Raw genomic sequence first — 20,370 nt, forward strand, 5'->3', positions numbered from 1 at the left:
CATTTTTCCACATTATATTTCATCCACCACGTTCTTGCCCACTCACTAAGTCTGTCCAAATCCCCTTGAAGCTGCTTTGCATCGTCTTCACAACACACATTCCCAAGTTTTGTCATCGGAGAACTTGGAAATATTACATTTGGTCCCCACATCCAAATCGTTGAAGTATATTGTGAACAGCTGGGGCACAAGTACTAATCCTCGTGGTCAGAGCCTGCCAATGGGAGAATGACCCGTTTATTCCTACTCTCTGTTTTCTGTCTGTTAACCAATCCTGAATCCATGCCAGTATATACCTCCTGTCCCATGTGCTTTAATTTTACTAACCAATCTCCTGTGGGAGACTTTATCAAAAGCTTTCTGAAAATCCAAGTACACCACGTCCACCTTTATTTATTCTGTTAGTAACATCCTCAAAAAACTCCAATGGGTTCGTCAAACATGATTTCCCATTCATAAATCCATGTTGACTCTGCCCAATCCGATCATTATTATCCAAGTATCCATTTATCACATCCTTTAGAATGGATTCTAGCCTTTTCCCAATGACTGATGTCAGGCTAACAGGTCTGTAATTCCCTGTTTTCTCTCTCTCTCCCTTCTTAACTATTGGGATGACATTTGCTACCTTCCAATCTGCAGGACCCGTTCCAGAAACTATAGAATTTTGGAAGATGATCATCAATGTATCCACTATCTCCATAGCTACCTCTTTCAACACTCTGGGATGTAGAATATCAGGTCCTGGGAACTTATCAACCTTCAGCCCCATTAATTTCTCCAATACAACCTTCTTACTAATACTAATTTCCTTCAATTCCTCATTCCCCCTAACCCCTTGGATCTCTAATTCTGGGAGATTTCTTGTATCTTCCTCAGTGAAGACAGACACAAAGTCATCATTTAGCTTCACTGCCATTTCTCTATTCCCCATTATAAATTCTCCTGACTCTGCCTGTAATGGACCCACATTTGTCTCAGCCAAACGTTTCCTGTTTACGTACCGCTAGAAACTTCTACAGTCTGTTTTTATGTTTTTGGGAGTCTGGGACTAGTGAGCATAGTCTCAAAATTAGAGGCAGACCTTTCAGGATTGAAGTTAGGAAACACCTCGACAGACTAAAGGTGGTGTTAGTTTGGAACTGTCTTCTGTAAACGCCCATTGATGTTAAATCAATTGTTCATTTTTAAATCAAAGCTTGACCTTCTCGAATGCCTTTTGGAAATTGAAATATTCTTCTGTCACTCTCTTTTCCTTGGGCACCCTGTTTCTGAGTGTGCGTGTTTACCTGTGTGTGTGTTTGTGTCTGTGTGTGTGTGAGAAAGAGAGGCATATATAGAGGCAGCTTTACTCTGGATCTAACCCCACACTGTACCTGCCCTGGGAGTGTTTGATAGAACAGAGAATGCAGAGATTTACTCTGTAGATAACTTGGCTTGGCAGCATTTGATGGGACAGTGTAGACAGAGCTTTACTCAGTATCCCTGGAACTAAGAAGGGTAAGAGATGATTTGATCAAAGTTTATAAGATAATCCTGGAAGCTGATGGGGTAGATAGAGAGAAGATCTTCTCACTGGTTGGGGGAATCTCGGACGAAGGCTCACAGTCTAAAAATAGAAAATTAATCTAAATTCTTTCAAGCTGAAATCTATTCACACTTCTACAGACAAAGGATGGTGGAATTTTGGAATTGTCTTCCACAAATGACCCCTCCCTATCTCTGCAATCTCCTCCAGCTCCACAATCCACCAATATCTCTGATCCTCTAATTCTGGCCTCTTGAACATCCCCAATTTGAATCGTTCCACCATTGGTGGCCATGTCTTCAAGCTGCCAAGGCCCTAACTCTGGAATTCCTTTCCTAAACCTCTCCGTCTCACTAACTCTCTTTCCTCTTTGAAGACGTTCCCTGAATCCAACCTCTTTGACCAAGTTTTTGGTCGTCAAGTCTAATATCTCTTGAAGTGACTTGGTGTCAAATTGTTATTATTTTATATTCATTTGTTGGATGTGTGCGTTACTGGCTAGGCCGGCATTTATTACCCATCCCTAATTGCCCTTGAACCTTCTTGAACCACTGCAGTCCATGTTGGGTAGATATACCCACAGTGCTGTGAGGAAGGGAGTTGCAGGATTTTGACCCAGTGACAGTGAAGGAACGGCGATATAGTTCCAAGTCAGGATGGTGTGTGACTTAAGGGAAACTTGCAGGTGGTGGTTTTCCCAGACGTGTTTCCTGTTTGTTTGCTCTCTCTCCCCCTACTTCTTTCTAGACCTCCCTGTCCTCCTGTCCCTCTCTGTCATGAGAACCTAAGAACAGAAGAAAGTGGGTGCAGGAACAGAGAGACCTGGGGATATCTGTGCACAAATTGAAGGTGGCAGGGCTAGTTGAGAAAGTGGTTAAAATGCATATGGGATCCCAGGCTTTGTAAATAGAGGCTTAGAGTATAAAAGCAATGAGGTTATGATGAAGTTTTATAAAACACTGCTTCATCATCAACTAGTATTGTGTCCAATTCTGGACACCGTACTTTAGGAAGGATGTGGGGGCAGAAAAGATTCACGAACAAGGTTCCAGGGATGAGGGACTTCGGTTACGTGGATAGATTGGAGAATCTGGGGTTTGTCTCTGTGTCTCTCTCTCTGTCCTCCTCTCTCTATCTCTCCCTCCTGCTGTCTCTGAAACTGGGAGAGAGACAGAGGGAGAGAGGGTTAGATATGCAGGCAGAGAGAGAGTGCTGTAGAGAGAGACAAGTTTGGAGAGAGAGAGATTGTTGAGGTGGATTGAAAGGGAGAATGTAAGATATATTAATTTGATGTAATCCTTCACTCCTGTGTACACAAACAGAGAAAGATAGGTGGGTAGAGTGAAATATTAGTGGAGAGGGAGAAATGTGGATGACATTGGGGCCCAGGTGGCCGGTTCTGATGGTCCAGAAGGAAAACTCTCCATTGTAAACATCCAGCAAGATATTCTACCATGGGAGCCAAATCATGATATTGATTTGGAAATCTTGAAATCTCTGTCCCTGGTTATTGACCCCTCTGCTAAGGGAAATGGGTCCTTCCTATCCACTCTATCTCAGCCCATCATCATTTTATACAATATAGACAGCAAAGTATATTATATGAGTGGAAACTGTAAACATTACACTCAGTACACACGGTATCTTACTGTTGTAATAAGCTAATATAGATTCTATTCATCCCACTGGGACAAAATTTCACTGGATCAACATTCTCACCAAATACTAAAACATTCCACAATGCAAGGATCAATAATTCAACACAAGTTTACTTTTTTAATTCTCTCTGGTCTCTCCTTCTCTCTTACACTCCCTCCCTCTCTTCGTCACTTTCTCTCTCTCCTTCCCTCCCTCTCTGTTTCTTTCTCTCTCTCTGTCTCTCCCTCTTTCTCTGTCTCTTCCTCTCTCTTTATCTGCCTCTGTCTATGACTCTTTGTCTCTCTCACACCATCTCTCCCTCTCTCTCTCTGCCTCACCATCTCTCTGTCTCTCCCTCTCTCTGTCTCTCCCTCTCTCTGTCTCTCCCTCTCTGTGTTTCTCCCTCTCTGCGTCTCTCCCTCTCTGCGTCTCTCCCTCTCTGCGTCTCTCCCTCTCCCTCTCTCTCTGCCTCTTCCCCACCTGACTTTTTAATTGTCTTTCCCCATCACTCTCTCTTTCTGCTTCTCCCTCTTTCCCTCTCTCTTTCCCTTTGTCGCTGTCTGTCCCTATCCATCTCTCACTGTCTGCCTATCTCTGTCTCCCTCTCTATCTGCCACTGCCTCTCCCTCTCTCTCTGTCTCTTTCTCTGCCTCTGTCCATGACTCTATTTGTGCCTCCCTTACACCATCTCTCCCTCTGTCTCTGCCTCTCCCTCTCTTGTGCTCTCCGTCTCTCTCACTGCCTCTCTCGCCATACCTCTTCCTGTCTCTCTCTCTCTGTTTTTCTCTCTCTCTGTCTCTTTGTCTGTCTCTCTCTCTGTCTCTCATTTCACTCTCTGTCCATGACTCTCTTTGTGTCAATCCCACACTATTTCTCTCTCTCTCTCTGCCTCTCCCTGTCTCCACCACTCTCTGTCTCTCTCTCCCTCCATCTATCTCTCTCCCTCTGTACTCTCTCAATCCCAATCTCTCGCTGTGTCATTCCCTCAAGGATGCTGCACACAGCTTTGCAGGAACACTGACCGACACTCTCCATCCCAATCTCTTCCTCTTTCTCTCTGGTAATCTCTCTCCATTGCTATCCTTCCCTCTCTCTGTTATTCTCTCTCTATATCTATCCCTGTCTTTCTCACTGTTACTCTCTCCATCTGAATGGAGGAGAAGAAAGAGAGGCAAATATAGAGGCAGCTTTACTCTGTATCAAACCCCACACTGTACCTGCCCTGGGAGTGTTTGATAAAACAGAGAAGACAGAGATTTACTCAATAGCTAACTAATAGCTTGGCAGCATTTGATGGGACAGTGTAGATGGAGCTTTACTCTGTATCCCTGGAATTTAGAAGGTTAAAGGGTGATCTGATCAAAGTTTAAAGTGTTGGATGGGGTGCCAATCAAGTGGGCTGCTTTGTCCTGGATGGTTTCGAGATTCTGGAGTGTTGTAGGTGCTGCACTCATCCAGGCAAGTGGAGAGATACCATCACACACCTGACTTGTGTCTTGTCGGTGGTGGAAAGTCTTTGGGGAGTCAGGGGTGAGCCACTTGTAGCAACAGTATTGATGTGATTTCTTCAGCTCAGTTTCTGGTCAATGTTTCCCCAGGATGTTGATGCTGGGGGATTCAGCGATGGGATAATGCTTTGAATGCCAAGGGGAGGTGGTTGGATTCTCTCTTGTTGCAGATGCTCATTTCCTGTCTGTGTGTGTTTTTCTGTGCTGTGTTTTTCTGTGCTCTGGGACCAATTTCCTCATGGGGAGGTCATAATGGTGCCTCATAATTGACCAGTTAGCAAAATGAATGTTCATGGAATGAACAGGACAGGGACAGAGTGGATACGACATTGGCTAAGGGACAGAACACAGAGAGTAGTGGTGAATGGTTGGTTCAGACTGGAGGACGGTATCTATGCCTGACATAATCTTATACACTTCTATTCAATCTCCCCTCAATCTCCTTTGTTCTAAGGAGACCAAACCCAGCTTTTCCAACCTAACTTTGTAGCTAAAATCCTTGAACCCTGGAACCATTCTGGTAAATCTCCTCTGCACCCTCTCAAGGATCCTCACCTCCTTCCTAAAGTGTGGTGACCAGAACTGGTCACAATTCTCCAGTTGGGGCCTAACCAGAGCTTTATAAATGTTCAGCACAACCTCCGTGCTTTTGTACTCACTGTATACAGTGTATATTGTGGTACAGGGGTATTCCCCAGGGGTTTGGATTAGGACCACTGATCTTTTTGATATATATTAATGACTTGGACTTGGGTTTACAGGGCATAACTTCAACATTGTGCCATCTGCAATGTAATAAACAGGGAAGGGAATAGTAGTAGACTTCAGGAGGATAGAGGCAGTCTGGTGAAATGGTCAGACACATGGCAGGTTAACCTCAATGCTGAGAAATGTCAAATGATGCATTTTGGAAGGAAGGCTGAGGAGAAGCGATATAAACTAAATGGTACAATGTTAAAATGGGTGCAGGGACAGAGAGATCTGGGATTTCATTTGTGTCACTTTTTATATCTTAAAGTTTCAATTTGAGGCTTGCAATCTCTAAATTGAATTTAGCTTCATCCTGAAAAGTGTTAGCAAACATGTTGGGAAATGTGTCAAAAGCTGTTTCCATTCAGACATTCCTGCATTGTGGAAGTGTGAGCTATCTTTGCAGAGACAGGAAATAGAGTTGTTTGAATGGACCTGCAGGTTTTGGTTGATGCAATAAGGTGAGAATTTGAATTGTGTCCCTTGCAGATACACAGAATTGAAGGTATTTACACAACACCACATGAAGTAGTTTACCAATGTCTGATAAACTTCAAAGACTTCAGACACATGGAAGAAGAGAAGGGAACAATATATAAAACCTGAGACAGTCAGACAGCAGCAGTAGGAAAATAAATCTCTTTATGGGTTTTAATTTGAAGGCCTGAGCTGATGATTGAAAAAGCAGGAGTTCAAATCCCACACAGGGCTGTTGTGAATTTGAATTCTGTTTCTTCTAAAAAAAAAACATAAATCTGGAATTAAAAACCTTTAGGATGGAATGATTCACTCCTGTCTACTAGTGCAAAGCCCGTGTGTGTCTCAGTTTTGCTGTATTTATTAACGATTTAAGATGATAGGGTAGAATCCAACATTCCCATGTTTACCAATGACACAAAAATAGGCAGCATTGTAAGCAGTGTAGCTGGAAGCATCAAATTACAAAGAGATATTAATATCTTAAGTGAATGGGCAAAACTGTGGTAGATAGATTTCAATGTCAGTAAAAAAGACTAGAACAGAGTACTTTATAAATGGTGAAAAACGAGAAACACTGGAGGTCCAAAGAGACTTGGGGGTGGGGGGGTGGTCCATGTCCATTTGAGTGCAGTGTAGATTTACCAGAATGATACCTGGACTCCAAGGGTTAAATTACGAGGTGATATTACACAAACTAGGGATTTTTTCACTGGAATTTAGGAGGATCAAGGTGATTTGATCAAAGATGTTGAGATATTAAGGGGAACTGATGGTGTAGTTTGGGAGAAACTATTTCAGCAGCTTGGGAACATCGGAACAGGAGTAGGCCATTCAGCCCATCGAGCCTGCTCCGCCATTCAATACTATCATGGCCATCCACTTCAATGCCTTTTTCCCAGACAATCCTCATATCCCATTATGTCTTTGGTGTTTAGAAATCTGTCAATCTCTGCTTTAAACATACTCAATGACTGAGCTTCCACAGCCCTCTGGAATAGAGAATTCCAAAGATTCACAACCCTCTGAGTAATTAAATTTCTCCTCATCTCTGTCCCAAGTGGCTTCCCCCTTATTTTGAAATTGTGTCCCCTGGTTCCAGACTCCTCAACCAGGAGAAACATCTTACCTGCATCTACCCTGTCTATCCATAACGTTACCCCAGGGTCTCCCCGTCCCCCTGCTTCTAATGTGTCTCAGGGTCTCCTGGCACTTTCTATCTCTCTGCTTCTGTCTCTATCCCTCACTATATCTCTGTTACTCTACCTCTGTCCCTCTCTCTCTGTCTATCACTCTCTCCCACCATGTTGGTTATCATTAGGGGTCGAGTTAAATCACAGACAAAATAAATACTTCACCTGTCTGCCCCGAAATAAATAGCAAAATTTGTGACTATTTTATGTCTGTAAATGATGGGATGCTGCAAATTGATTTAAACTCGTACGTTTGGACAAACAACTTAAAAACAATTATTCACAAGTCTAGTCCAACTTAACTACAGATTCGACCCGATAAGGTAATAAATGCCAACACTCTTGAGTTTGTTGCAGTACCTTAAGCTTTATTCTGTATGGCTTTCAGAAATTAAACATTACACATGCACTAAAAGATTAAAGATTATACATAGGTTAGGTTACGTAGAATTCCAGTAAAATAGCACTAAAATCCCAGAGAATATTCCTTCTTTTCTGAATGGAGGGATGTGACTAGTGGTGTTCCGCAGGGATCAGTGCTGGGACCTTTGCTGTTTGTAGTATATATAAATGATTTGGTGGAAAATGTAGCTGGTCTGATTAGTAAGTTTGCGGACGACACAAAGGTTGGTGGAGTTGCGGATAGTGATGAGGATTGTCAGAGGATACAGCAGGATATAGATCGGTTGGAGACTTGGGTGGAGAAATGGAAAATGGAGTTTAATCCGGACAAATGTGAGGTAATGCATTTTGGAAGGTCTAATGCAGGTGGGAAGTATACAGTAAATGGCAGAACCCTTAGGAGTATTGACAGGCAGAGAGATCTGGGCGTACAGGTCCACAGTTCACTGAAAGTGGCAACGCAGGTGGATAAGGTAGTCAAGAAGGCATACGGCATGCTTGCCTCCATCGGTCAGGGCATAGAGTATAAAAATTGGCAAGTCATGTTGCAGCTGTACAGAACTTTAGTTAGGCCACACTTAGAATATTGCGTGCAATTCTGGTCGCCACACTACCAGAAGGATGTGGAAGCTTTGGAGAGGGTACAGAAGAGGTTTACCAGGATGTTGTCTGGTCTGGAGGGCATTAGCTATGAGGAGAGGTTGGATAAACTCGGATTGTTTTCACTGGAACGACGGAGGTGGAGGGGCGACATGATAGAGGTTTACAAAGTTATAAGCGGCATGGACAGAGTGGATAGTCAGAAGCTTTTTCCCAGGGTGGAAGGGTCAGTTACTAGGGGACAGAGGTTTAAGGTGAGAGGGGCAAAGTTTAGAGGGGATGTGCGAGGCAAGTTCTTTACACAGAGGGTGGTGAGTGCCTGGAACTTGTTGCCGGGGGGGTGGTGGAAGCAGGTACCATAGAGACGTTTAAGAGGCATCTTGACAAATATATGAATAGGATGGGAATAGAGGGATACGGTTCCCGGAAGTGCAGATGGTTTTAGTTTAGGCAGGCATCAAGATCGGCACAGGCTTGGAGGGCCGAATGGCCTGTTCCTGTGCTGTACTGTTCTTTGTTCTGTACTTCATTTCTTTGCTACCAATGTTTATATTTAAATGCAATAAGTTTTGGTCCTGCACATTGTGCAGGTGACCTCACAATGGTCTGGCCATGACAGCATAAACCAGTAACCATGTCAACACAGTTTAAACCTAAGGATAGCTGTGATGTGCCTTCATATCATCGAGAGTCAACGTGTGGAAACATCGTAGACTTCAGTGCTGCTTTATTTAAGCATCCATCACTTTTCTTTATCGGAATAGTTGTTGGTGTGATTTGTACTGGTACAAATCAGGTACAACTGGTAGAGTTTTGGTATTGAGAGGAAGCTGGGTGTTCTTGTTCACAAATCAGCAAGTTAACATGTAGGTACAGAAAGTAAATAGTGTGATAGCCTTTTAATCACCAACCCTTTGTAATAGAGTGAAGAAATCTAATGACAACCGTGGATAAAGTCTTAGTGAGACCACACCTGCAATACTGTTTCTAGTTTTGGTCATCTTATTGTAAGGGAGGACACACTTAGCTTGGAGGGAGTGCAACAATGGTTCACTACGCTGATTGCTAGGATGAGGGGATTCTCTTATGAGAAGAGACAGAGTAAACTAGGCCGAGATTCCCAAGAATTTTTACATTTCTTCATGGGATTTCAGTATTGATGACAAGGCCAGCACTTGTTACCCATCCTTAATTGTCCTTGAGAAGGTGATGGTGAGCTTCCTTCTTGAACCCTGATGTTATTAGGAAGGAAGTTCCAGGATTTTGACCCAGTGACCGTGATGGAAATGTGATCTAGCTTCAAATCAGGATGGTGGAAAGGAGTTATACAATCTACAAAGGCCCAGTGTCTGCTGCGATAGCTACTGTTCACTGAAATAACAATAAAAGTCCTTGAATTAGTCTCAGCATCTCTGGGATAGGCTGAGGAAAGTTGGCCAGGAAACCAACCATGCTGCAGTCCAGAGACTCCTGCTTGAACTGCTGACTTCACTGTCCAAGATCACCTGGGCCTTCTGGTTGATATTGGAAACTAGTTTCTTGCACTAAAGAGAGGAAAAGCAACATTTCGTTATTTCTAGTGAATATATTCCCTCGTCGCACACCTCTGATTTATTTTCAGTCTTCTTTTCCTTTTCAGAACACAATATTGAATGATAAAATGATGTGCTTTAACATCAAGCGTTCCAGACGACAATCAAAGTCATTTGAGGTATTCTATTGAGCTGTTGTAATGTTTTCTGATAAAGCAGCTTAAAGTGCAGAGTCCATTAAAAACAGCATTTTGTGATCAAATCTGGTAAACTGCTGCCCAAATCGCAACAAGGTAATACACCTCCCTGCATGCACACCAGATTCCCTCTTGACTGCAGGCTTTGTTTTTTCTATAGTTGACCTTTAGTTGCTATTCAGCATCTTCTCGACAGAAGGGTCGTGTTTCCTGGAGGTTTATCAGTAAACTGGTTTTAGTCGAAAGTGTCTCTCACCTGTTCCCTGGAAATGTCAGCAATTCAGTCTTTTAGCAGTTCAGTTAACCATTATTATATCTGTTCTGCGTCTTTCGGATCCTATTTCTGTTTTAAAATACCCTCCCTATTTATGGATTCTCCTCTTTTGGTCTTTACACACTCCCCTCTTCAGTGCCTTTATTGCCTCTTCATGACCAATATTCTGCACTCACTTGGTAAGAACTGCATTCAAATGACCTGATTGATGTGACTCCTAATTTCCTTCCTTCTAGCTCTCTCTGTTTCTAGTTCTTGCTGTCTCTTTCTGTCTCTCGCACTCGTGCCTGCATTTGCACTGGCTGGCTTTCTCATTCAGGCAAGCTCACCAATACGTTTTTACACTCATGCTCTTTCTTGACTTGTTCAAGCCTCGCAGCACCACAGGATGTGTTTTAACTTCATCCTGTGTAGGTGGATGCTGCAAAGTTACAATGAGTAACTGGGTGAGGCAGGCAAGTAAATATCTGCATAGATATAGGAGTGTTCAAATACTGAGTGTTTAACTGAAAAGCAAAGGGATTATTTAATAACTTAGAGTTAAAACACTAACAGAAGTGTTCATATGTAATGACCGTGATGAATTTGTGCATGTCATGTGCTGACAATTTAACTGGGTAATTTACAAACGTGCTAAATGATGAACTGTCAATGTTGACTTATTAACCAGTGGATGTGAGATGGTGACATCATTCTTCAGAGTAGATTTTGTCTGAGCGAGGGAGGAAAACCAATGGAAAGATTTCACAGTTTAACTATCATGGAATCATGCATTACATCCCCTCCTCAAGACCCAGCTGTTGTATCCACAATGCCTCCATTTTTATTTTGGTGGGGGTGTGGTAAGTGCCAGGGAGTTTCACAGCACAATAGATGTAACTGGGAAGAGGGAACTTTCTGAGATATAATCATTGACGCACTTTCTCAAAAACAAATTTCTGCAGTCACCTGAATTATCGTTTCAGTCACCCAATCGCCCTGTGGACACCGTCTCCTCGCGAGTATCATCCTCGCTTAGTAGTGTGTCGTCAACATCATCACCATCCAGTCCCAAGGTTCCCAAGCGTTCCATCCTGGCAGCCGTCTGTAATTGGATCCAGAAGGGTTCTGGTCGATCAACTTCAGGCAATTGTGTTCCCGAGTGTTCTCCCTCAGTGACTGCCTGCTTTTCTAAAGGGGCATTTCCTGGGTGCAGGCACTATAACATCGAGAACATCCAAGAGGATGACCATCTGTACAACAGCACTTTGGTAAGTACATGGATTATTTCTATTAGTCATGTTCATGCTGCTTAATGACTGTTGCTTCTCTCAATATATTCATAGACATTAAAACAAAAAGTTCCTCTTGTATTTAAGAAATAAATGACCTCAGACCATTTGTTACCATCTAGTCATATTGAAGATGGTGGTGTGTCTGCTATTAGTGCTAATTCACAATGTCTAATTTACACATTGTTGATATCTTTTCTGTCTCTTGAGTATTTTGGCCATCATTTCAACTTTCCTTTGGAATGCTGTCGCACTGTTTGAGTTTTGCTGACATTCCTCATTAAATGGACAGGCGACACCAAGGTGTGACACACTCATACCCTTATTCAGGGAATGAGCTGAAATCTATTCATTTCTGATTTCTCCCCATCCTTGTACCTGATTGTAACAATGTACCAAGCAGGTACAGATTGAAGGCTGGGTTCTTCAATGAGTGTGGAGTTAACCACAGGCACCTCTGTCACCTCCTGTTAGTTAATTGAGTAATAATAGCAGAGGCCTTGAACAGTTTTTCTTCCTTGGCCTTGGCTCACGTGAAGTTTCAAAGGCGGGAAGAGAGCAAATGAAAAATAGGAGTGGAGAAAGGTACAGTCCAAAATCGAATTGTCACCATGTGACTGATTCAAAAATGACGACTCAAACCTAAACATTATTGGTCACATGGGTAACAAGCTGGCCATATAACTTAATGACCCACTCATATATTTTATGTTGGGAAAGATTATTTCAAGCCTCTTTGATTGTGGTTTCTAAATAGCTCAGTGTTATTTCTGGAAACTTTCTTCTGATATTTAAGCATTATAATTTAACACAACCTCTGGATGAGTTCTGGCAAAGAAAATATTTGTGAGCTAAATGTTTAGCTTTACCAGGGCAAGCGATCATTCAGACAGCAGACCTCTGTACGTCAGAGTTTAATAATTACCAAGTGAGTATTGGCTGAGAGTGGTGTCAATGAGTTGGAGTGGGCCATGTCTGGGCAGGTCTTAGAGCAAACATTTTATCGCAAACAGAATCTATTTAAACACAACATTTACCAACTACCACAAACTGAACTCATGACCAAAACTATAGCAAAGTCTCCTGATAGAAGTAGGATTATTTCTGCAACAACATGTAATGAGTGGAGGATAGCTATTAAATTATAGAATGATACAGCATAGAAAGAGGCCATTTGGCCGACTGTGTCTGTGCAGCCTCTTTGAATGTGCTGTCCGGTGCGTCCCCCTCCCTTGCCCTTTCCCCATTGCTCTGTAAATTTTCTTCCTTCAAGTAATTTACCAGTTCCTTTTTGAAGGTTGTTATTGAATCTGCATTCTCCGCCCATTCAGACAGTGCATTCCAAATCATAACTTGCTGCATTTAATAAAACCTCTTCCTTTTACCACTGATTCTTCCACCATGACATTATTATTTTTTAATTATATATTTACTGGCCCTTCTGACACTGGAATCAGAGTAAATAAGGAGGAGTTATCAAATTCTTCATGATTTTGAACACCTCCATCAAATCTCCCCCTGACCTTCGATGCTGTAACAACCACCAGCCCATAACTGAAGTCCTTCATTTTTGGTGTCATTCTAGTAAATCTAGTGGTGCGATGAATAAAGATGGAAGCTACTTCTGTTTCAAAGATAACGTCACTATGTTGTGCTGTTTATTACACCTCTGTCTTCTGCCAGATGCCCCAAGTTCACATAGTTTCAAGGCCTCCTTTGTTAATCCCTTGTGTCTATTTGGAAACATGGCATCAGTCCATTGCAAGATATGAAATGGGAATTTTTAATACAGCAGAGTGGGTGGATAAAGGCAATGAATGGTCAGAATTTTCATCTTATTACTGAGCGAATCAGCCTTTACAGCCTGTATCAAATCTTCACATCACCTTCTCTGCTGTAAGGAGAACAACCATAGCTTTGAGTTAGAATTTCAGGTGCGAAAGGAGGAATGAGAGAGAGAGAGAGAGAGAGAGAGAGCGTGCTTTCCAGAGGGAAAAGTTTGAGAAGGAATTACAAACACAAAAAGACAGTGAAATCAGACAGATTGAATTGGTGAGGGAAAAATTGTCTTTACGTAGTGGAGAAGCCGCTGGTAATTCAAATGATCCTAGTCCAGAGACAAGCTGTGATTTCTTACACTATTCCCAGTTAGTATCCAAATTTGAAGATGATGATATTGAAGCCTTTTCTCATATACTTTGAGAATAAGTTGCTGAGACAGAACACTTGGGAACCTTACCTTTTGGAAAGGTCTTGCACTTTTTGCTCTCTCTCTCTCTCTATATAAAATATATTCATGAAAAGTAATTAATTTTCTATTTCTTCATGTTATTGATCAAGCTAGGACACCTGTTATTTTGCAGAGATCCTCACCCAAGCAGACCCTGGAACCAGAACCTTCTGAGAATTCTCAGTTCACACAGACCAATTCACAAGATCGAGGTGAGGGGTGAAAATTGTCTCAATTTGATAAATCGATCCCAAAAGATACATAAACCTCTGCCAGCAGATTTATATTTTTTTCTCATTTCACAAAAGGCTGGGAAAATCCAGATTCCTATAATTGAACTTACCCAACTGCACTCAGCAGGATCCAACTTGGGAGTCATTTAGCTTCACATTACTCAGTAAACAGCTATTTGTCTGCACCTAATGAAAGCATAAAGCCTCCTCCAGTTTAGTGACTCATGTCAGCTAATCCCTCGCAAAGCTATATTGTGTCATGCGGACAAATCTGGAGTTGATTGTGGATTTAACTAAAAATAATTCAGAATTTATCAGCATTATTCTGGTTTCTTCACTGTAATTCAAATTGATTATTCAACAATACATGAAACATGTTATTTTACTGAAATCAAGAAGCATCTTTTTTCAGTTGGCCGCAGAGCACCTTGACAATGAAGCAGAAAAATTCAATGGGGTCTTCAGCACCTAATGTGCTAATCAGTAACACCCTCCCCACCACCTTTTCTGGTGAAAAGTGGAGGCCAGAAAAAAGTTGAAGACAGTATCAGCCTTCATGGCTGTGATTCTCTCATGATTAAAAATCCTGTCAACTCTCACTGTCCAGGTTGCACCAAGCAGAAGGCCTCATTAGGGTGAGGGATTCCCAGTGCCTGTGGAATGCTATTGCAGTCAGAGTTTTAAAACATTCTCTGGATACAAGCGTCACTGGTAAAGCTGTCATTTATTGTTCATCCCTCATTGCCCTGAGAAGATGGTGGGACAGGCCCTATCATTGAGCTGCTGCTGGGTTTTTTGATGATGGTGTTTCCCCATTTTTATTAGGTAGGGAATTCCAAGATTCAGACCCAACAATGAAGGAAGAATGAGGTTTGTCAATGTTTTGCAGTGGTAACTCAATAGCTGTTTAACTGTTGGACCAGAGTAAAAACCCAATTGGTTCATTAATGTTCTTTAAGAAAGGAAACCGGATATCCTTACCTGGCCTGGCCCGTGCATGGTTGACCCTTAACTGTCCTCTGAAGAAGCTTAGCAAGCCACTCAATTCTATCAAACTGTGACAAAAAAGGCAGCCAGTATTGATCTTCTCGGGGGGTAACTAAGGACAGGGAATAAATTCTGGTTGTGTCAGTAATATTCATATCCTGAGAGTGGATTAAAAAATGTTTTTCTTTTCAGTTATTTGGCCTATGCAGTAATGGTGTAAACCTACAAACTTTTCTCTTGTGGGTTTGTGATACATTCTGAATCCTTGTCACAAATTCTAATCCTATTACTCTCAGCCATTCATAATTCTCCATCTAGATTGTAGTTTTATGCTTAATCCAATCAACACTATAAAAATGAATGTGTAAATACCAATGTACATTTCTCCTGCTATTCAGAGTTGGTGATATCAGAGCAGGCCATTGTGTTCCATGCTTGGTACCCTACGAACCTTGACCTTCTCCTGAGAATTCCTGACACAGACAAAATGGCTTGGCTGCAAACGCAATCGTGCTCAACACTACCCAGAGCACAAAGAGGGACCTTGACGCGCACACTAAGCAGGCTTACACTGTGAGGAGACAAACTTTTTATGCAGGTATGACTCAGTAGTGGAATAGCCCTTGAGAACTTCAGCAGACCTTTCCTGCCCTTCTCTTATTTTTCCAGTTCCTCAATCCCTTCTGCAGGCACAGAATCAGACTTATCTTCAACAAAGGACAAGAACAAAGAACAAAGAAAATTACAGCACAGGAACAGGCCCTTTGGCCCTCCAAGCCTGCGCCGATCCAGATCCTCTATCTAAACCTGTCGCCTATTTCCTAAGGGTCTGTATCTCTTTGCTTCCTGCCCATTCATGTATCTGTCTAGATACATCTTAAAAGACGCTATCGTACCCGCGTCTACCACCTCCGCTGGCAACATGTTCCAGGCACCCACCACCCTCAGCGTAAAGAACTTTCCACACATATCCCCCCTAAACTTTTCCCCTCTCACTTTGAACTAGTGACCCCTAGTAATTGAATCACCCACTCTGGGAAAAAGCTTCTTGCTATCCACCCTGTCTATACCTCTCATGATTTTGTACACCTCTATCAGGTCCCCCCTCAACCTCCGTCTTTCTAATGAAAATAATCCTAATCTACTCAACCTCTCTTCATAGCTAGCGCCCTCCATACCAGGCAACATCCTGGTGAACCTCCTCTGCACCCTCTTCAAAGCATCCACATCCTTTTGGTAATGTGGCGACCAGAACTGCACGCAGTATTCCAAATGTGGCCGAACCAAAGCCTTATACAACTGGAACATGACCTGCCAACTCTTGCATTCAATACCCCGTCCGATGAAGGAAAGCATGCCGTATGCCTTCTTGATCACTCTATTGACCTGCGTTGCCACCTTCAGGGAACAATGGACCTGAACACCCAAATCTCACTGTACATCAATTTTCCCCAGGACTTTTCCATTTATTGTACTGTTCACTCTTGAATTGGATCCTCCAAAATGCATCACCTCGCATTTGCCCGGATTGAACTCCATCTGCCATTTCTCTGCCCAACTGTCCAGTCTATCTATATTCTGCTGTATTCTCTGACAGTCCACTTCACTATCTGCGACTCCAGCAATCTTAGTGTCGTCTGCAAACTTGCTAATCAGACCACCTATACTTTCCTCCAAATCATTTATGTATATCACAAACAGCAGTGGTCCCAGCACGGATCCCTGTGAAACAACACTGGTCATACGTCTCCATTTTGAGAAACTCCCTTCCACTGCTACTCTCTGTCTCCTGTTGCCCAGCCAGTTCTTTATCCATCTAGCTAGTACACCTTGGACCCCATGCGCCTTCACTTTCTCCATCAACCTACCATGGGGAACCTTATCAAACGCCTTACTGAAGTCCATGTATATGACATCTACAGCCCTTCCCTCATCAATCAACTTTGCCACTTCCTCAAAGAATTCTATTAAGTTGGTAAGACATGACCTTCCCTGCACAAAACCATGTTGCCTATCACTGATAAGCCCATTTTCTTCCAAATGGGAATTAGATCCTATCCCTCAGTATGTTCTCCAGCAGCTTCCCTCCCACTGATGTCAGGCTCACCGTTCTATAATTACCTGGATTATCCCTGCTACCCTTCTTAAACAAGGGGACAACATTAGCAATTCTCCAGTCCTCCGGGACCTCACCCGTGTTTAAGGATGCTGCAAAGATATCTGTTAAGGCCCCAGCTATTTCCTCTTGCTTCCCTCAGAAACCTGGGATAGATCCCATCTGGACCTGGGGACTTGTCCACCTTAATGCCTTTTAGAATATACAACACTTCCTCCCTCCTTATGCTGACTTGACCTAGAGTAATCAAACATCTATCCCTAACCTCAACATCCGTCATGTCCCTCTCCTCAGTGAATACCGATGCAAAGTACTCGTTTAGAATCTCACCCATTTTCTCTGACTCCACGCATAACATTCCTCCTTTGTCCTTGAGTGGGCCAATCCTTTCTCGAGTTACCCTCTTTCTCCTTATATATGAATAAAAGGCTTTGGGATTTTCCTTAACCCTGTTTGCTAAAGATATTTCATGACCCCTTTTCGCCCTCTTAATTCCTCGTTTCAGATTGGTCCTACATTCCCGATATTCTTCCAAAGCTTCGTCTTTCTTCAGCCGCCTAGACCTTATGTATGCTTCCTTTTTCCTCTTAGCTAGTTTCACAATTTCACCTGTCATCCATGGTTCCCTAATCTTGCCATTTCTATCCCTCATTTTCACAGGAACATGTCTCTCCTGCACTCTAATCAACCTCTCTTTAAAAGCCTCCCACATATCAAATGTGGATTTATCTTCAAACAGCTGCTCCCAATCTACATTCCCCAGCTCCTGCCGAATTTTGGTATAGTTGGCCTTCCCCAATTTAGCACTCTTCATTTAGGACCACTCTCGTCTTTGTCCATGAGTATTCTAATACGTACGGAATTGTGATCACTATTCCCAAAGTAGTCCCCTACTGAAACTTCAACCACCTGGCCGGACTCATTCCCCAACACCAGGTCCAGTATGACCCCTTCCCGAGTTGGACTATTTACATACTGCTCTAGAAAACCCTCCTGGATGCTCCTTACAAATTCTGCTCCATCTGGATCTCTAACACTAAGTGAATCCCAGTCAATGTTGGGAAAATTAAAATCTCCTATCACCACCACCCTGTTGCTCCTACATCTTTCCATAATCTGTTTACATATTTGTACCTCTATCTCACACTCGCTGTTGGGAGGCCTGTAGTACAGCCCCAACATTGTTACCGCAATCTTCCTATTTCTGAGTTCTGTCCATATTGCCTCACTGCTCGAGTCCTCCATAGTGCCCTCCTTCAGCACAGCTCTGATATCCTCTTTGAACAGTAATGCAACTCTGCCACCCCTTTTACCTCCCTCTCTATCCCGCCTGAAGCATCGATATCCTGGGATATTTAGTTGCCAATCGTGCCCTTCCTTCAACCAAGTCTCAGTAATAGCAATAACATCATACTCCCAGGTACTAATCCAAGCCCTAAGTTCATCTGCCTTACCTACTACACTTCCCACATTAAAACAAATGCACCTCAGACCACCAGTCCCTTTGCGTTTATCATCTGCTGCCTGCCTACTCTTCCCCTTAGTCACGCTGACTTCATTATCTAGTTCCTTACAGGCTTTAGTTACTACCTCCTTACTCTCCACTGACCTCCTCATTTGGTTTCCATCCCCCTGCCACATTAGTTTAAACCCTCCCCAACAGCGTTAGCGAAAGCACCCCCAAGGACATTTGTTCCAGTCCGGCCCAGGTGTAGTCCGTCCAATTTGTAATAGTCCCACCTCCCCCAGAACCGGTCCCAATGTCCCAAAAATCTGAACCCCTCCCTCCTGCACCATCTCTCAAGCCACGCATTCATCCTGACTATTCTTTCATTTCTACTCTGACTATCACGTGGCACTGGTAGCAATCCTGAGATTAATACCTCTGAGGTCCTACTTTTTAACTTGGCTCCTAACTCCCTAAATTCTGCTTGTAGGACCTCATCCCGTTTTTTACCTATATCATTGGTGCCTATGTGCACAACAACAACTGGCTGTTCACCCTCCCCCTTCAGAATGTTCTGCAGCCGATCTGAGACATCCCTGACCCGTGCACCTGGGTGGCAACATACCATTCGGGAGTCTCGTTTTCGACCACAGAACCGCCTGTCTACAACTGCAAGAAATTAGGAAAAAGTTTGATTGCCATTTATGTTGCACTTATTTTGAATTCATGTTCAGCTTTATATTTTACTGTTATTTTGTATACATTGTTATGATGAAGTGAGAAAGGTGTCTCGGGGCCCTTTTCAACCTTCACCTGGACCTACTGCAGCAGGATTTCATTTGAAACACACTGTGTTTTGAGCTCCCTCTTGGTGAATCCTTGTTCACCGCTTTTCAATTATAGAAATGAGCACAAACAGGCATTCTTAGGTTTAAAGAAGAGAAGTGAAATTTATTAAACCTTAAATTTGAACTCTAATCCGGTTAACGCCTACGGATACACACTGCGCCCCACGCCAGCCTGCATACGCGATATGCACATGCAAATAGAGACAGAAAAGAGCAGAAGAAAGATCAAGTGAAGAGGTTTGAGGCAATCTCTGAACAGTTTCTTGTTTCTGTGCTTCGAGCTCACTGTCGAGTCCTTTTGTAGGTAGTTCTTGCTGGAGGTAATTTTTGCTTTTCACTGGGGCCCAGTATTCCTCTTAAACCTTGTCTCTCTCTCTCTCTTAGGGTTCCTGTGTCTTCAATGGATTCCAAAGCTGGGGAGAATGAGATGAGAGGAGACAAGATAGAGATGTTCCCAATCCAGGAGCCAGCAGCTTTCTGTCTTCAAATTCTCTGTGGCGAGTTCAATACCTGCAATAGCTAGTTCATCACATGACCAAACTGGTCTGATCACGTCTTTTGTGTACTGATCAGCGGTCTTGCTTTTTCCACCAAAACCCGAATGTTCCCTTTTTTTCTGACTGATCTTGTCAGATGATGGAAAACGCTTTGATTGGTCCCTGGAGAGAAAGCTTTGTTTGAATCTGTGGTATTTTTCCGCCTCTCATCCAGCTGGTTTCAGTGGGGGAGGGGCGGACGGACATTGGGAACTGTTGGTCTTGCGTCATCTGGTTGAGTTCTATACAAGGTGTGAACTGTTTCCGATGGGTTCTGTTGTCCAGACCAATTGACTTGATTATATATAAAACCGGTGGATTTCATTGTCTCCTTCACCAGCTTGGAGCCAGTGATGATGTAGGTGGCTGGCTGAGAGCAGAAGGCAATGTCTCCGTGGGGTGGAGTGGGTTTTGGTTTAGCGTTTGAAAAGCTTGTCCTTTCTGTTCTGAGAACAACAGCCTGCCCTCTGCTAACTGTTTTTTCATCACTGTCCTTTTCACAGCCATTTCCCCCCAAACTGGGGTGTTACCCCTGGAGAATAAAGTCTTGGATTAAAAATGATAATCCTTTAGTTGCCCCTACGAGGATCTTCTGTCCACCGA

At 42.9% G+C, this 20,370-nt stretch overlaps 1 protein-coding gene across 1 annotated transcript; it reads left to right on the forward strand.

The window, feature by feature from the left end:
- Positions 1-8,730: 8,730 nt before the first annotated feature.
- Positions 8,731-19,754, forward strand: LOC137358355 (ral guanine nucleotide dissociation stimulator-like 1). Its single transcript, XM_068024297.1, has 6 exons — positions 8,731-8,892; positions 9,736-9,807; positions 11,065-11,349; positions 13,734-13,812; positions 15,219-15,393; positions 19,616-19,754. The coding sequence occupies exons 1-6, from the start codon at positions 8,731-8,733 to the stop codon at positions 19,752-19,754; spliced, it is 912 nt and encodes a 303-aa protein (XP_067880398.1).
- Positions 19,755-20,370: the final 616 nt, after the last annotated feature.

This window comes from Heterodontus francisci, chromosome 49 (genome assembly GCF_036365525.1).
Source record: "Heterodontus francisci isolate sHetFra1 chromosome 49, sHetFra1.hap1, whole genome shotgun sequence".
Classification (NCBI taxonomy): Eukaryota; Metazoa; Chordata; class Chondrichthyes; order Heterodontiformes; family Heterodontidae; genus Heterodontus; species Heterodontus francisci.